At 30.8% G+C, this 16,332-nt stretch overlaps 1 protein-coding gene across 1 annotated transcript in view; it reads left to right on the top strand.

Moving 5' to 3' along the window:
* LOC115884458 (calcium-activated potassium channel slowpoke) overlaps positions 1-16,332 on the top strand; it is a 165,464-nt gene that overhangs the window by 66,266 nt on the left and 82,866 nt on the right. Inside the window, exons 10-12 of the mRNA XM_030903048.1 lie at positions 1,743-1,853; positions 7,736-7,841; positions 14,942-15,094. Of these exons, the coding sequence (XP_030758908.1) occupies positions 1,743-1,853; positions 7,736-7,841; positions 14,942-15,094 (370 nt within the window). The remainder of the gene's footprint in view (positions 1-1,742; positions 1,854-7,735; positions 7,842-14,941; positions 15,095-16,332) is intronic.

Consider the following 16,332-nt stretch of genomic DNA (forward strand, 5'->3'; position numbering starts at 1 on the left):
TGGCAACCATTGATGCAATATGTGTTTATTTGTCTTGGCTATAGGCGATTTTCGCCAGTTGTATCCCAGAAATCATTGACTTGATTGGAACACGCCCAAAATATGGCGGCACTTTGAAGAATGAACGTGGTCGCAGGTGAGATTTCATAATAGAGTTTTGTTTTTTGATGAATCAAGGTCAAAAAAAGACCTCAAAATAATTAAATGTAAACAAAATTTTTTAAATGTAATCAAACTACTAAACCACGACAATTCGTCCATGTTTAGTACGATTAAATCTAGTTGGTGTGTAATTTTTGATGTGTACTATATTTAGAACGTGTAAAAATCATCTTTTCTGCACGCTTTTTTTGTTTTTTCCCCGTGCTACCATTTATCTAGTTGTCAGTGTTTATTGTTTATTTTTTGTTTCGTTTTCATTTTTTTTTCTTTGTTGTTGTTATTATTGTTGTTGTTATTACATTTTGAGACGATTTAAAATCCCGAAACATCGTATGCATGAACATGACATGATGTGTGTTCTCGAATTCTACGATTACAGACAGATAAAAAAAAATATATACGAAGTGTTTTATTTTGCAGTGGAATACAAGGAAGTGCGTGGCCAGGCTGTGGTTAGGCGTGTACCACAATTTTTTTGTTTAATATTATTTCATTTACTTTAAATTACGGTATGATCCGAGTTAAATTGAATTAAGTTGGACATTAAATGGTTTGATTTGAACATTCCTCTAATTTAGATTATTTTTGAATAAGCTTCTTACCAACTAATAAAATTTATATAAAATACTGAAATTACAAAGATATAGATTTTTTAAAATAGGAATTTTAATAACTGAAAACTAATTAAAACCAAAATAGTTTTCTATTATTTTAATCCATTTTTAAGATTTAAGTTTTTGCTTCTTTTATTAATTTTTTATCCTCAAAGTTTTTTGACTTTTGACTAAAAAGATTAAGGAAGGAGCTTATGAACAAACTTACGTGGCATGCGATGGGGTATTAAATTGGCTGACTTAAATTTTGGTTATCAGTGCCGTTCTACTTTTATTGGATATGTGTAAAAATATAATTTAGGGTAGATACAATAATTTGTTGGGTTTGTTTTACACTGTCAGTAGACTTTATTTTTCATCAAAATATATTTTATATAAATTAGAGTAAGTTAGTTATCAGATACGCTACTGAAACACCTAAGTCAAATTGACGTATCTTAATTATTTCTGATAAGTTTTTAATCAAAGCGAGAATGCAAGAAAAAATATATAAAGCATTTTTTGTGCGTTAGGCAAATTTGTTAAATCACTGCTGATAAGTTGGTCTCCGTTAGATTGCAGTGTTTACAAAAAATAGCTATTTTATTTTTTAGATTTTCTTACAGCGCAAGTGGCGAAATACCCACAAGACATTTTCGAAGAATTATATATTGCCTACCATCAATAACGCTATTTAGTTTCACTAAACCGAAGTTGTAATCGAACGAATTATTTTTGTGACCAACTTAATTTAAATTTTTCTACGATCATACCGTACTTACCTTATTCTAGATTAAAACTTTAGACTCGATTTTGAATTGCACAGTAAAAATACTATTTTTTTCTTTAATTTCTTTTAGTTTTTATACATTTATTGTTAACTGGATTGGAGGTAGTTGCATGCTGTTTTCACTAACCCAAAAAAAGAATTATTAGGAACATTCTCCTAAGGATAACAATGATTCTAATCTATTTTTTAATGTCCAGGCATATAGTGGTTTGTGGACACATAACGTATGAATCGGTGTCCCATTTTTTAAAAGACTTTCTGCACGAAGACAGGGAAGATGTTGATGTTGAAGTGGTGTTTCTTCATCGGTAAGTTGTGTTTTTTTTTGTAATACGTATATTGATGTACCTTGTTTTTGTTTTTTATTTTTAATGATTTTAAAATCAAATTTGAGAAGCAATCAGACAATAAAAAATGATAAATTTTTGGGCAAAAATAATTTAAAAATCGACTCTTATTTTTTTTGATTAGATCAATCGGATGATGTTATCATTCTAGAAGGATTTCTGGCTTCTCTACCTTTTTATTTCTCGAGAATTCTCTACAATAATTGTCATGACTGATTTTTATCACTGATAGATGAGATCAGTTAGTTGAAATTATTAATTATTTATAATTTTAAATTTAAGTAGTAAAATTAAATCAAAAAAATTACTATATAGTTGTCCAACGACAAAATCCTTGACAGAGTTAGATGTGTCTGATCGCTTCTCAATTTAGGTTTACTTAAATCTGGTATAATACACACCCACAAGAAATACTGATGATTTAAATACTTTATGATCGAAAAAAAACTGGTCAAAGACGGCTGGAGAATGATAATCGATGATAATTTTGGCGAGGTCAATCTTTAGAGGTCTTTACTGAAAATTGATTTAAAACTTGTCAAAAAGTAATGCTAATTATAGAAAGATTAAAAAAGATAAAAAATAACTTTAAAAATCGTTATAATTCAATATAAAAATAAATTACAACCTTCTTTAGGCTAACGTAAAAGCCCTTAAAATAAAGAAAAGTACGAGCTAAATAAATGACAGCTAATATTTAACCTCGCCAAAATTATTATCGATTGTCATTTCCCAGCCATCTTTGATGCCGTTTTTTTTATATATAGAATCGAATAATACTTGTATTAATATTTTGAAATTAAAATCCTGACATATATTTATATTTTTTAATTATTGTTTAGGACAGTTGTTAAAAAAATCCATTGAAAAACAAAGATTGTTTCTTCTTTTAAATATTGATGGTTTGAGCTTACAGTAATTACTAAATAATTGCCAGGAAACGCATAAAATTAGTTAAAATTCATAAATTTGATGTTAATGTGCAAAATATAATATATCTTTCAATATCACTGATTAGTTAATTTTATTTCTTTTAATGGCGCCAAATGACTAATTTACAGCAAGACGATTTTTAATTTTTCGGGATCATACTCAGCACTCTTGCTTAAAAAAAAACACTATAAACTCACCTCGAAATAACTCGAGGGTTTCCATGATCAGCGAATCCAGCTTTTCCTCTATCTACCATTCTGGAGTGAACTCTCCTGAACTTCCTATTTCACCGGAAACGACTACAATTTTTGAGTTTTAAATGGCACCCTCGGTATTTTTTTTTACTTTATTCGATAGAAAATGACATTCTAAATAGAATGACGTATCATATGTCAACTTTTGACATATTCGCTTAAAAACAAATTGTATTTTAAATTCCTTTCTAGAGTGCCATGGCTGTGTTAAAAACACTAATTTTTAATCAAGAAGCCTTGGAAAAATAGATTTGATCGTCTAATGTTTTTAATGTCTTGCCCTGATCGGTTAAAAGATGCCCAAGTCGTATATTTGATCACATCTCAATTTTTTTTCAAATGGAACGAGGATGGATCCTTAGCAAATTTCGAAAAAAAAATTTTTTTTTACGAATAATTTGATACCACACACTTGGTACTTCGAGTCAAATTGTCGTTATGAACCGCATATTACAATTTCAAATAAACCATATGCGAAAATGTCATAAGTTGACATGTGATATGTCATTCTATTCAGAGTGTCATTTTCTACCGAATAAAGTAAAAAAATACCGAGGGTGCGATTTAAAAATCAAAAGTTGCAGTCATTTCCAGTGAAACCGGAAGTGACCTAAAACAATTGAATATGTCAATCAATTCTAATTTATGTCATATACTAACATACCAAATCTCGTTGTTTTATCTGAAAAAGTAAAAAAGTTATAGGGGTGATCCACTTTTCAGACGCACCCGGTATATTTATCCGTTGCGTATCTGAGAGACAAAATTTTACGACCTACATCGACAATGCTTCGAAATAAACTAAATCAGGATCAAGCGAATCGCTCGCCGCTTACTACTTGCCGTTCATTACCGAAAGAATATGTGCCCTGCGCACGCAGCTTACTTGGCGCTTGGCGTTAACGAGTACTTACAACGTGCGACGGACAAAAAACCGTATTTTTAAATACGAGCGATATTTCGCTCTAGTGATCACTCGGTTATTGCAATCGCTTGATACTCGAGTACTCGATTATTGAAATTAATCGGTTTTTCCCATCACTAAAAAAGAAACAGTAAAAATACCGCATCTACAAGACACAATATCATATATTTACAGTTTCGTTAAAACGGATTCAGATTTTTAAGAAATAACTCAGCAATTTGAGATTCTAACCCAGACTTATGGTGGGGAGGTATACAGAAATCAAAATGGCTCTGTGAAAAATGACAAACCACGGACAGCACGGCGATATCAATATTGCCAACTAGAGAAAGTTAAAACTAGACCAGGGTTGGAGAGTCAGTAATAGAGACCACTTGAAATCATATATAAAATACCTTAGATCATGTTAAAAATTAACCAAAATAAAGCACTAATTTACTACAATACATCAAAACACTTTACTTTTGATCAGCAGATGATTAAAACTGAGTTTTCAGTAAAAAAGTAAAGTGTTTTGGTGTAGTATGATGAATTATTGTTTTATTTTGCTGTTATAACACCAAAAGTTCTAACCCTCAACTGCAACAATTAAAAATTAAGTAACGTATTTTGAAAACGTTATAAAGTGTAAGTTCAAACCATCACTATCCAACAGAAATTAAATTGTTTATTCAATATGTCTTACAAGTATTGCAACCCTCTACGAACTAAGTGTTTTTAATGCTTTTTCTGTTACCCCCTATTCGCTGTACCCCGTTTTCCCACACAGGAAGGAGCCCGACCTGGAGCTGGAAGGACTGCTGAAACGTCACTACACCACCGTGGAATTTTTTCAGGGCACCATGATGAACGCTGTCGATCTCGAACGCGTCAAGGTGTCTCTTTTTTTCTGTTACATGACATGCGCACAAAACGGATCGTCTTATTTTTTGATTTGGTTTTTTTGATTTTTGCTGCAAATCGACAACAAAGGTCCAGTCGCAGTTTATAAGGTTAAATAATCAAATAATTTTGCTTCTATTATGAAAACTAGATGGTTGAAAATTGGTATATGTATGTAAAATCAAAAAAGTAAGATTTTCAAAGAAATTTTTTTAAGTTCAGCCAAAAAACCTTTTTTAATCATTTAATTTTTTTAATGCTAGATTTGACAGATACCCGAGTCTGACTGTCTAATTTATGTTCTCATTTTTACTCCATTTGTAAGCAATGACTATCGCTTAAGTCAAATTTTATCTAAATAAATAAAAAAGTCCTATATGAAAATTTATATGCCACACAGTATCTAAAAAGTAACAATAGGCTACGAGAGTTTGAACCACTCTTAACTATTCAAAGAAGATACTGTTATGAAAGATGTTATCTGGGCTTATTTTTAAAAGAATTACGAATTTCTGTTTCAATATATTAGAAGATGTCTCTCATAAACTGTAGTATTATGCTACAAAATTTTATATTTTTTTCTAAACTATACAGGGTGTTTCAGAACAAATGCGACAAACTTCAGGGGTGATTTCTTGTTCAAAATAAAGGGTAGTTTGCTTTATAAACGTTGGTTCAAAAGTCAACCATTAGGAAGATATCGCGGTACAAAGATGGCGGAAAAATATTTTTTTTTTATCTTGAAAACGAAAAACGATAGACTAATGAAATTTTATGGAAGCATTACTGTTATGAAAACATACTTTCTGGTAATTTTCTCACTTTTTTAAAATAAGTGGTGGGGGTTGAAATAAACTACCCCTATCATTCTTGTTAACGAAATTTAAAAAAAAGCTTATCAAACACATGCAAAAAAATTAATTTGGATAGTTTAGTTTGTTTAGAAACTTTTTATCTCTTGTGTTTTATTGATAAAACTCACCTATTTGAAATTAAAAAATAAAAATTAAGTTTTATCAAAAAAACACAAGAGATAAAAAAGTTTCTAAACAAACCAAGCTATCCAAATTATTTTTTTGCATGTGTTTGATAAGATTTTTCTTTAAATTTCGTTAACAAGAATGATAGGGGTAGTGTATTTCAACCCCTTCCACTCATTTTAAAAAAGTGAAAAAATTACCAGAAAGTGTGTTTTCATAACATTAATGCTCCCATAACATTTCATTAGTCTATCTCTTTTCGTTTTCAAGATAAAAAATAAAAACATTATTTTTCCGCCATCTTTGTACCGCGATATCTCCCTAATGGTTTACTTTTGACCCAACGTTTATGAAGCAAACTACCCTTTATTTTGAACAAGGAATCGCTCCCTGAAGTTTTTCGCATTTGTTTTGAAACACCCTGTATATATTACAAGTAAATCGTTTAAAATATCTAGTACAACTTTTTTATATAGTCTTAAAGATTGTTTAAGACAAGATACATTTTAGATAGCTTGATCGCTGTAGAAACTCTTATCTAAATAAATATAACAATCTTGTTAGTCACATCATTTATAATAGTACGAGAGCTAGCAACGTCGGGAAAACAAGTATTTTAAGGAAGCTGGCTCTTTAATATATCGTTGACTATGCTCTTTTGAACAGCATGCGGCCCTCTCTGGCTGCCGGTAAACGTTGCGTTCCCTACTGCGCATTGAAAGAAGATCCTATATTTTTATTAGTTCATTAAATTCTAGTATTGAATATAAATCGACCGAGTCTCCATAGATTAGCGCGTAGAGATTCCGCCTATCAAGCGAGGAGACCGGGTCAGGGCAAAAACTTTTCTTATTTTATTTTCGTTTATATTCTGATAGTAAAGTATTAAATAATTCTGGTGAAAAACAAATATCTATCAGAATATAAACGAAAATAAAATAAAAAAGTTTTTGCACCTACCCGGTCTCGAACTCTAAATCGTCGGTTCGTAGTTGGAAACCCTACGCGCTGCACTATAGAGACTTATTCGATTTATATTCAATACTAGAATTTAACGGACTAAATAAAAAAAATAGGATCTTCATCCGATGCGCAGTAGTGAACGCAACGGGTATCGGCAGCCAGATAGGCCGCATGCTGTCCCAGAGAGCATAGTAAAAGATATATCAAAGAGCCAGCTTTCATGTAAACGTTAGACCATAATAACAACATAGAAAATATTTGAATCAAAATGTAAACAAAAATATAGATAACAAATGACTACCACTGTGAAATCGATTGATTGATCATTCCAGATAATTCGAACACTGAGTCATCCGTATGAAAAGATATGACAAAAAGCATCGAGAGCGTCGCGTCCGCGTGTCGAAATGGAATCAATTCACTTAACTTAAATTAGACCGTTCAGGCAGACAGCGTCGCGTTTGGCGTTGCGCTAGCGTCCGCTGAGCGTCGGGGTTCGAGTTCAATGGGGCGGACACGACGCAAACGCGACGCGACGCTCGACGCTCTCAGCCTGAATGTACCTTAAGACAGTACGAAGTTAGCCAGGTTAGCTAATTTATAACACATTAAAAAAATAGATTAACTTCATCTTGTCTCTTTCACTTAATATCGAACTAAAAGCAAACAAAAGAACGATTATAAAAATAATAAAAAAAACTTATCTATCTATTTTATGTTTTTCATGGAAATAATCATAAAATCTATCTACAGGACCTTATAAACTGCTGACTATTTTTCATTTCTCAAGTAGTGGCTGCATGGTAAACCTAAGACAAGTTTCGAGGTTGTTTAGATCATAATTTCAGCTGAACCTTAGCGCCATTTTGTTTCTCTGTACGATTTTGTTTTGCCATTTTTGTCCAGGAAGCCGCCCGACCTCGAACTGGAGGGCCTGTTCAAAAGGCACTTTACCACGGTGGAGTTCTTCCAGGGTACGATAATGAACCCCATCGATTTGCAAAGGGTCAAGGTGAGACTTAAACACGACACAACAATCGCTCGGTGTCTATAGTCTATTTTTCAAATCGGGTGCGGTTTTTTACAGTTAAGGTTACAGAGAGTTGTCGAGCCTTTAAGATGAAAGTTACTAGATTTATACATTACAACACAACACGACACATAAGACTACGGTATATAACTTATCTCAACGCCCCCACAGACGCTCAGTTATTTTGTGCAAACCTAGAATGTAGAATATCTGGGAGGGGGTTAATCACCGCGACCTTACAGATCTTTGTGTGAGTTATAACGTGTTATAACGCATTATAGAGTATGTGAGACGGTTTTACAGAGGTAGGTTCTTCATCTCCAATATCAGTCGTACCAAAGCTTATGGTATGAATTAGTGATGGGCATTACGATCCTTTTTAGTGAATCGAATCACACGATCAATTTCTCATATTGAATCGACTCCTACGAATCGTTGAACCAACCACAGGCACAATTTACGTTTCATAGAAACAAGAATCGTAACTGGCACTACTGGCGATCATTGGGCCGGACAATTACTTAAGGTACAAGAAAAAGAAATATACAGTTTTTTCATTTGTTTTTTCAACACTTTATGACACTAGCGTAATTGGATTGATTATTTTACAAACAATATTAAATTATAAATTCAATTCATATATACTATTTATTAAGGACTTCTTAATACCAATTTAATATTTTTAGAGCCATATTTCAATTTCAATTTAATAATAATATAATAAATTGTATATAATACAGCATGATAAAAAAATCGCATCCAGTTGGCTTGAAAATGACAACGATTTTCATTTTATAACCATCGCTGACGCCGTTTTTTTAAAATATTGAGCAGAGGCCAACAATATTTATTTGGGGTTGCATAAAAACACGATTTCGTCTTTTAGTCCGACATTTAATAGTCGGTAATGTTATTTTAACAAAAATATTAACGTAAAAAGACCTTACAGATACTCCCGTACTAAGTACAGTATAAATAAGCCTTTTTTTTGTAAGTAGCGTTCTTATAGTTTGCATTTTATGCCCATGTTGTTTGTTTAGGGCTTTTGTTCAAGTCTAAATATTGGTGTCTGACTGTAGAAACGAACAATGACTGTAGAAACGAACAATCGCATTGTGATCCGATTCAATTCTCACGATTCTTTTTTACGGCTCATCGTTCAAATCTTATGCTGGATCCGTGCTGGCCACGATTCAAATGAACGAACCGCCTATATCACCGCCGCGCCGTAGAAACGAACAATCGCATTGTGATACGATTCAATTCTCACGATTCTTTTTTACGGCTCTTATCGTTCAAATCTTATGGATCCGTGCTGGCCACGATTCAATAGAACGAACCGTATTGTAAGCAATGAATCAATTCTCACTTCTCTTTGAACGAACAATCGCATTGTGATCCGATTCAATTCTCACGACTCTTTTTTACGCATCATCGTTCAAATCTTATGGATTCGTGGATTCAATTCAACGAACCGTATTGCAAGCAATGAATCACGACTCTTATGGATCCGTGCTGGCTACGATTCAATCGAATGAACCGTATTCTAAACAGTGAATCGAATCACACTATACATTTTTAATAATCGATCAAATGAACGACTCGTTCAATCTTTGCCCACCTCTAGTATGAATGGTTGTCGTCTCGGCGCCATCAGTGATGAGTTGTTCTGTTGTTTCCCCATTTCCCCAAAAAATCTGCATTCAACGTTGTTTCTTAGCTTCATTCTACCGAGATATTCATTGGCGAGTCAGTGTCCTCTTAAAAACCCCGTGACAATCCGAAGATTGTTCTTACGTAAGTCCTGAGAAATTTCTTCGAGTGTCTTAGACCGTTGGAGGATTCCCATTACAGGTTACGGATGGAGTCTTCCAGGTTCTTGAGTTCTGCTTTAAGTTGTTTTCAACTTGGGAAGCAGAGCGGTTCTGGTTTATTTTTTTGAGTGTTCGCTTCTTTTCTAGCTAAATCGTTTGCTTTTTTATTATCTTCTATACCTTGGTGTGCTGGCACACAGAGTGAGAGATCTCTATTTTCTTTGCCTAATTTGGTTCAGCTCCCCTAGGCATTCTTTGACCAACTTCAAATTGGTAGTTACTGAGTTGGCCTTTCTTGTCTGCTTGACTATCAGATAATATGGCTAGTTCTTATTTCCGATAGTTCCTATCTAAGATAAGTTGTACGCATCTTTCGATAGTCTAGATTTATGCGGGAAGAACGGCCCATTGATTCAGTCCATAGACAAAATTCAGTCTATATGTAAACTTGAACCAAAATGTAGATCTTAAATCAACAGTTTTTATGCCAATTTATCGAACTATAATAAAGCTCGTCATTTTTATGGAAAAAAAAGTAAGGAGTATAGACGTATATTCACAGGAAATAACAAAGTATTTTTTGCACAAGGAAGCAGAATGTAAGAGAGAATGTTAATATATCTATCTAAGACATTTTCATTGCAGAAAATGTGCTGAAACTCCTCAGTTAGTTCATTGTGTACAAAACTGCGTATGTGTGCGACAGGTTAAACTAAGCAACTGGCCTGCACAGTCAGCCTGTGCTGAAGAGTTGAGCGTCTGTGGGGGCTCTTAGAGAAATATGTAAAATAAATTATTACAAATACCTACCTCCATAAACACAGTTCACCCTGTCCATTTCTTGAAACTTTAGTTAGATAAATCGGTATTTACTTAAAAAGCCAAAAAATAACTTTTCTCTATAAATATCTCATTTTTACAGACAGAAAGAACAAATATTTTGATATCTTAAGTATTTTTCAGTAACTTAAAACTGGATATCAGATTCATACAAATTTACTTGTCTAAAGTGAAGGCAACTTCTGTATTTTATCTTTAAGAGTTCTGTTTGATGGTTGAATCTTATTATGCAGCTATGAGATTGATTCAGTGTTAATAAATTAATAATAATAGTTTAGTCAGGTTTTTTAGAGTATAGAAGGTATTCTAGCATGGTATGAATAATTTAATATAATATGGGAGATGACTCTATAATATTTGAGAATCTTTTTTCTTTATTCTGACAAAAAAAAACTAAAAAATTAAACGTAAATCTACTTTATACTTATCTAATACAAATAAAACAGAAAATAGCAATAGACAGCTAGATATATTAGTATTTCTGTATTGTTGTTTAATTTTACGAGTTACAAGGATAAAAAACTTATATACTTCAAATATTTTTTTTCTTATAGATGTCTAGTCAATCCCTGCATCATAGATATTTAAAAAAAAACTTAGATGAAAGATTTGAAAAAATAGACTATAATTTAAAAGAATAACAGACAAGACATATGCTATTTTCCTAAACACAATATATATTTTTTTTATTTTTAACAGAACAAATTTTACTCATAATACAAAAATCTATACATATCAGATTATAGACATCAAATTTAAATACTAAATAAAGAGCGAAGGATAAAATAAGGCTAAGTAAGAACAATATAATTTTAGCAGAATAGTCTAGCAAGAATTTTTTAAAGTTAGAATATACTGAATTTCTATTTATCATTATCTGTCGTTTTTATTAAAGGTCTTTAAAACTTGAATCTCTATCTGCAATATCTATCAGAACATTGGAAATTAAAACAATGAACAATGAACAATCTGGTTTGCTTAATCATATTTATTCACAGATAATTGATCTTTTTAAATGCTGGCATTTTAGAATAGCAAAATAATGGTATATCAATCATTATTTTATCCATCTTTAATAATAGTTTGGCGTGACAGAAAATAACTTAAATAATGAAATAAGTTAAACTAGATCCAAATAGCTTTTCAACATGCCATAGACTACAAACAAAAATAAGACCGTGAAATATAGTAAAAAGCGATCCAAAATGATTGAAATTATTAATTTTTAATGAATTTAAATTAATTTTTCATAATAATATGAGACTAATCAAAACACCATAAGAAATAAATGGATTTAATATGAAGATTTTCTAATGTAATAATTCTAGTTATTTTTTATACAAGACGATAATGCAATTTTATCGTCGTGTATAAAACAATATTTTTTTCCATAGCGAGTTACGTTTTAAAAAATATAATTATTATTTCAAGGAATTTATTACGAGTAGAAAAAAATATTGTGCTGGGTTGGCGTTGGTTTCTATGTAATTTGACAAATAAATAAAGCTGTCTCTTTAGTTGTCAGTTTTTAGTCAATATTTTAATTCTCTTTTGTGTCGATTGCTGATTGAATTGGAGCCAGAAATGGCTCAAAACGAAATAAGTAAATTACCAACAGATACTCAGGCTGATATTCAAACTACTTCCATGTAAATCCCGAATAACTTATGAAAATGAATACAAAAATGTTCAAAAATGGAAGCAATTAAAAAACGTTCGAGAAGAAATAAAGGTTTTATTTAACATATCCTCGCTGTTAAAGTATCATTTAATCTACCCTTGTGGTTAAAGTACTATTTTTGATAGATATAGGCAATTTTAACAGTTGCTATGGAAAAAATAAATGAATGTATTAAAAACTATATGTCAATATGACTCCTACTTGTAGGGCGCCACCTACATATTTTAAATGGTTGGAAGAGTATAATCATAATAAGAGTATTTCAGTGTAGTTTTAGTAGAAATTTTATATGTATAATCAGTGGGTCTGAGAATAGGTTGTTAGCTATTTTTTATACCCCTACGTGATAGTCCAAAGTTTTTTAATTTTTTTGGCCAACATTTTTTATTTTTATTTTTTTATGATTTGGCATTAAACAATACATACAACCCTAAATTTTTTCCCTTTTACCATCAACCCCGATTTATTAATAGGGGTGGTTTTTTAAAATTTTTTGTTACCTTACTCCTCCGAAACGGCTTAACCGATTTTGATGCAATTTTATATGTATAATCAGTAGGTCTGAGAATAGGTTGTTAGCTATTTTTTATACCCTAAGTGATAAGGGTGGCCCACCCCAATTTTTTTTGGGGTAGAATTATTATTTTTTACTTTTTATGATTTGGCATTAAAAAATACCTACATACAACCCTAAATTTTCACCCTTCTACCATCAATCCCTATTTTTTAATAGCAATATTAGTAATACGATAATTTTAATTTAACAAATTGTTTATAAAATTTGTTAGAATACTTTAAATTAAAAACGTGGCTATGATTGGGTATAATGGTATTTACCCAAATTAAATATACTATTTATTGACCTTTTGGGTGTATCCTACCTGGTACAAAAACTTGAGTATTTACCCAAATTCCAATATAACGGGTACTTCCCTATCACTGACCCTAGCCATAGCAACGCGTGTCTGCTAGTATTTTTATAAATTTAAAAGGCAAAATGTACTTTTATATGAGCTTATCAGATTGTTTCATCTTTGTTTGTTATTTCCTTGTTAATAGTATTTTTAATAAATAAATAAACGGTGTTCAAAACTGCGGTTCTGTATTGATCAAAAATTACTGCGCCAATAAATAGACGAAAATAAGCCGTGATTATGTAACTATACCTTTTTCATGATCAACACTGTGGTTAAATTGAAAAATAGTATTTTTTGCATTAAAAAGTAAGCATGTCGATCTCACAAATATCAAAATCAAAACTTTATATAATTTTACAAGAAAAAGAAGAAAAAAAGTAATTAAATGAATTGACATAATTTGCTGAAATGGTTAATCAAAAGAAATTTTGAATACATATAGCTTGCTAGACGATTTAATAGCTAATATTAAAGAATTTTTAAACAGAGACAATTATAAATAGGCATTATTCTAACCAAAATCGATGAGTCTAGTCAAAATTTCGGTAAGTCAAGTAAGAACCAGCCTTTTTTATTCTACAAATAGGTCGAGTTGACAGCTTGCATGCCAAATAGAGACAGTTTCACTAGAACTATTTGTTTCGTTTATTTCCATTGTTATATTTATTATTAGACCAAACCATTTTTAAAGCACACTTTTCAACAAAAATTTTAATAAATACAATATTGGTTTAATTGTTTCATCGATTTCGGACTCGAAATTATTATTTTGTTATTATTAATATAGTTTTAATGACGATTTATTAGGTGAATGTTAGTTGAAGCATGCTCTCAAACAATTTACTAGCTTTAAATTTTATTAGAACAGAAATAATAGTGTAGGGACCTTTATATACATTATTTAAGCTTTAGATTTAATACTTTTCATAAGTTTATATGCAGTGATCGATTTTTTTCAGATGAAATTTCACAGGTGAAATTAGAGTTTGTTTTGGATCTACAAAGTGTTCAAAGAACTTGTATTTTTATCTTTTAACCAACAGGTGAATGATTGTATCCTTATTTTTTATGGTTTTAGTGTAGTGACAATTTTTAAAGTTCTTTTCATGCATCGTCGTGACTCAACGAATTATAAAATAAACAAGAAATTATACAAAATAAACCAAGAAAAATTAAACGCACCAAAACAATTTATATTAAAATTATGCATTTAAAATATATTTATAACCATACAAAGTAATATAGTATAATTCACCTGTAAAAATTTTGTCTGGACAAAACCCTGTATAAATTAATATTAAATAACCTAAATTCTACGATAGAAAAAATAAAAGCATATTTAGACAGGGTTGTTCACCACATACGACACGGAGTATTGTAGCTAAACGATTAGATTTTTGCAAATTGTAAGTTTTGGGTAACTAAAAATGTAATAATATACAGGCTGTTCCATTAAAAAAAATACAACTTTGATGTTTTTTATTTATTTTGGCCACTCTATAACTTGTAAAAATATTTTTAAATTGTAGCTCTAATAGTCCTTCAACGAACCCAAAACTTACAATTTGTAAAAATCTAATCGTTTAGCTACAATACTCCGTGTCGTATATGGTGAACAACCCTGTATATTCGAATTTAATCATTAATATCATTATTTCTCTACTCCATATGAACAACAAAGTGTGCATCATGTATTATAAAATTATGATACATGATTTCCAATTTTTTTACTCGAAAAGACACATATCATCTATGCTTTTGTTTCTTTTGTATATCAACAACTCTTATGTTAAAAATGGCAGTAATTTACAATATTTTTGACGTTTTTAGGTACATGAGGCGGACGCCTGTCTAGTTCTAGCAAACAAATATTGCCAAGATCCAGATGCAGAAGATGCTGCCAACATCATGAGGGTCATCTCAATAAAGAATTACAGTGACGATATTAGAGTTATTATACAATTAATGCAGTATCATAATAAGGTATTGACTATAATTTGATGATATTAAAAATAGGAAGGGAGAACGAGATTGACATAAATAATAACCTTTAATTTGACAAGTTTGACAAGTTTCAAAAATGCGTTCGTGTCACAAAACATCCCCCTTTAGAATTTCGTCTATCATGTTAAGAAATGAAAGTAAATAATAAAGTGCCTCTCGTGTTTGTTCGCACTCAAAAAATTTCAATTAATGCCTGTATATATTTTTAATATATTTTTTAAATTTACATTTTTCTAATTGTAAAGTAATATATTACATTTAAATGGAATATATTACATAACAATTATGTCAATTACAGGATTATAAGCATGTTTTTTAACATTTTTTAAATAAAACGAATTATAAAATTTCAATATATGTATTTTTGTCGTAGGTATGAAAAAAGTAAAATATAAAATGGACAAACGCTTACTTGCATTGCAATAAAACTTCCACTTTTAGTTTTGCAATCCAAACGCAATATTTCTATTTCGCAAATAAAAATATCCGACAACACTAAAATCACTGAAACTTCCGCGGCTCACAACGAAAACTGAAAAATATAACAGCACTTTTTGTTTTGGACCTGCATATCAACGTTACGCTGTACTATTATGTATTTGTTGTTGAAATAATATTAAATATCTAATTATAACTTGTAAATTTTAATATTTAAACATGATTTTAACTACTTTTGACAATAAGTAACTTTTTGTTATCAAGATGACATTTTAGACGGCAACTGACATATATGTCATAATATTTGAATCTTAAATATGTATTAATATAATTTAAATTACTATAATGCAACTTTATACTAAGAAAACATTTATACATTCACAAAATACAACAAATATCTAATTATATAGTTTGAAAACAATAAATATTGAATTAAAATTGAAAAAGTTAAGCGCGACCCCTTGTGTCAAAATTAGATGATTAAATTTTCGCAACGTTTACACCATTTGATGACCGGTGGCGCCTCTAGCGTTTGTTCGGGCGCTTGGGCTTTTACTCCCGCTTATGGCCATTAAAGAAAAAGTTCTAAAGGGGGATGTTTTGTGGTTCGTGTGTCGTTCATCATTCCGTCACTCCAATCAGCTCCAATCGTATTGAATTTACGAAATAAATCAATAAGACTGGTTAAAAACAACAAGAGACGATGCCCACAAAGGATTTATTTATAAACCCTTCCATAGTTAACTTAAAAAATATTAGAAACTTTTTAAAGCAATAAA

The sequence above is a fragment of the Sitophilus oryzae genome, unplaced genomic scaffold (genome assembly GCF_002938485.1).
Source record: "Sitophilus oryzae breed Bouriz unplaced genomic scaffold, Soryzae_2.0 scaffold_249_pilon_pilon, whole genome shotgun sequence".
NCBI lineage: Eukaryota > Metazoa > Arthropoda > Insecta > Coleoptera > Curculionidae > Sitophilus > Sitophilus oryzae.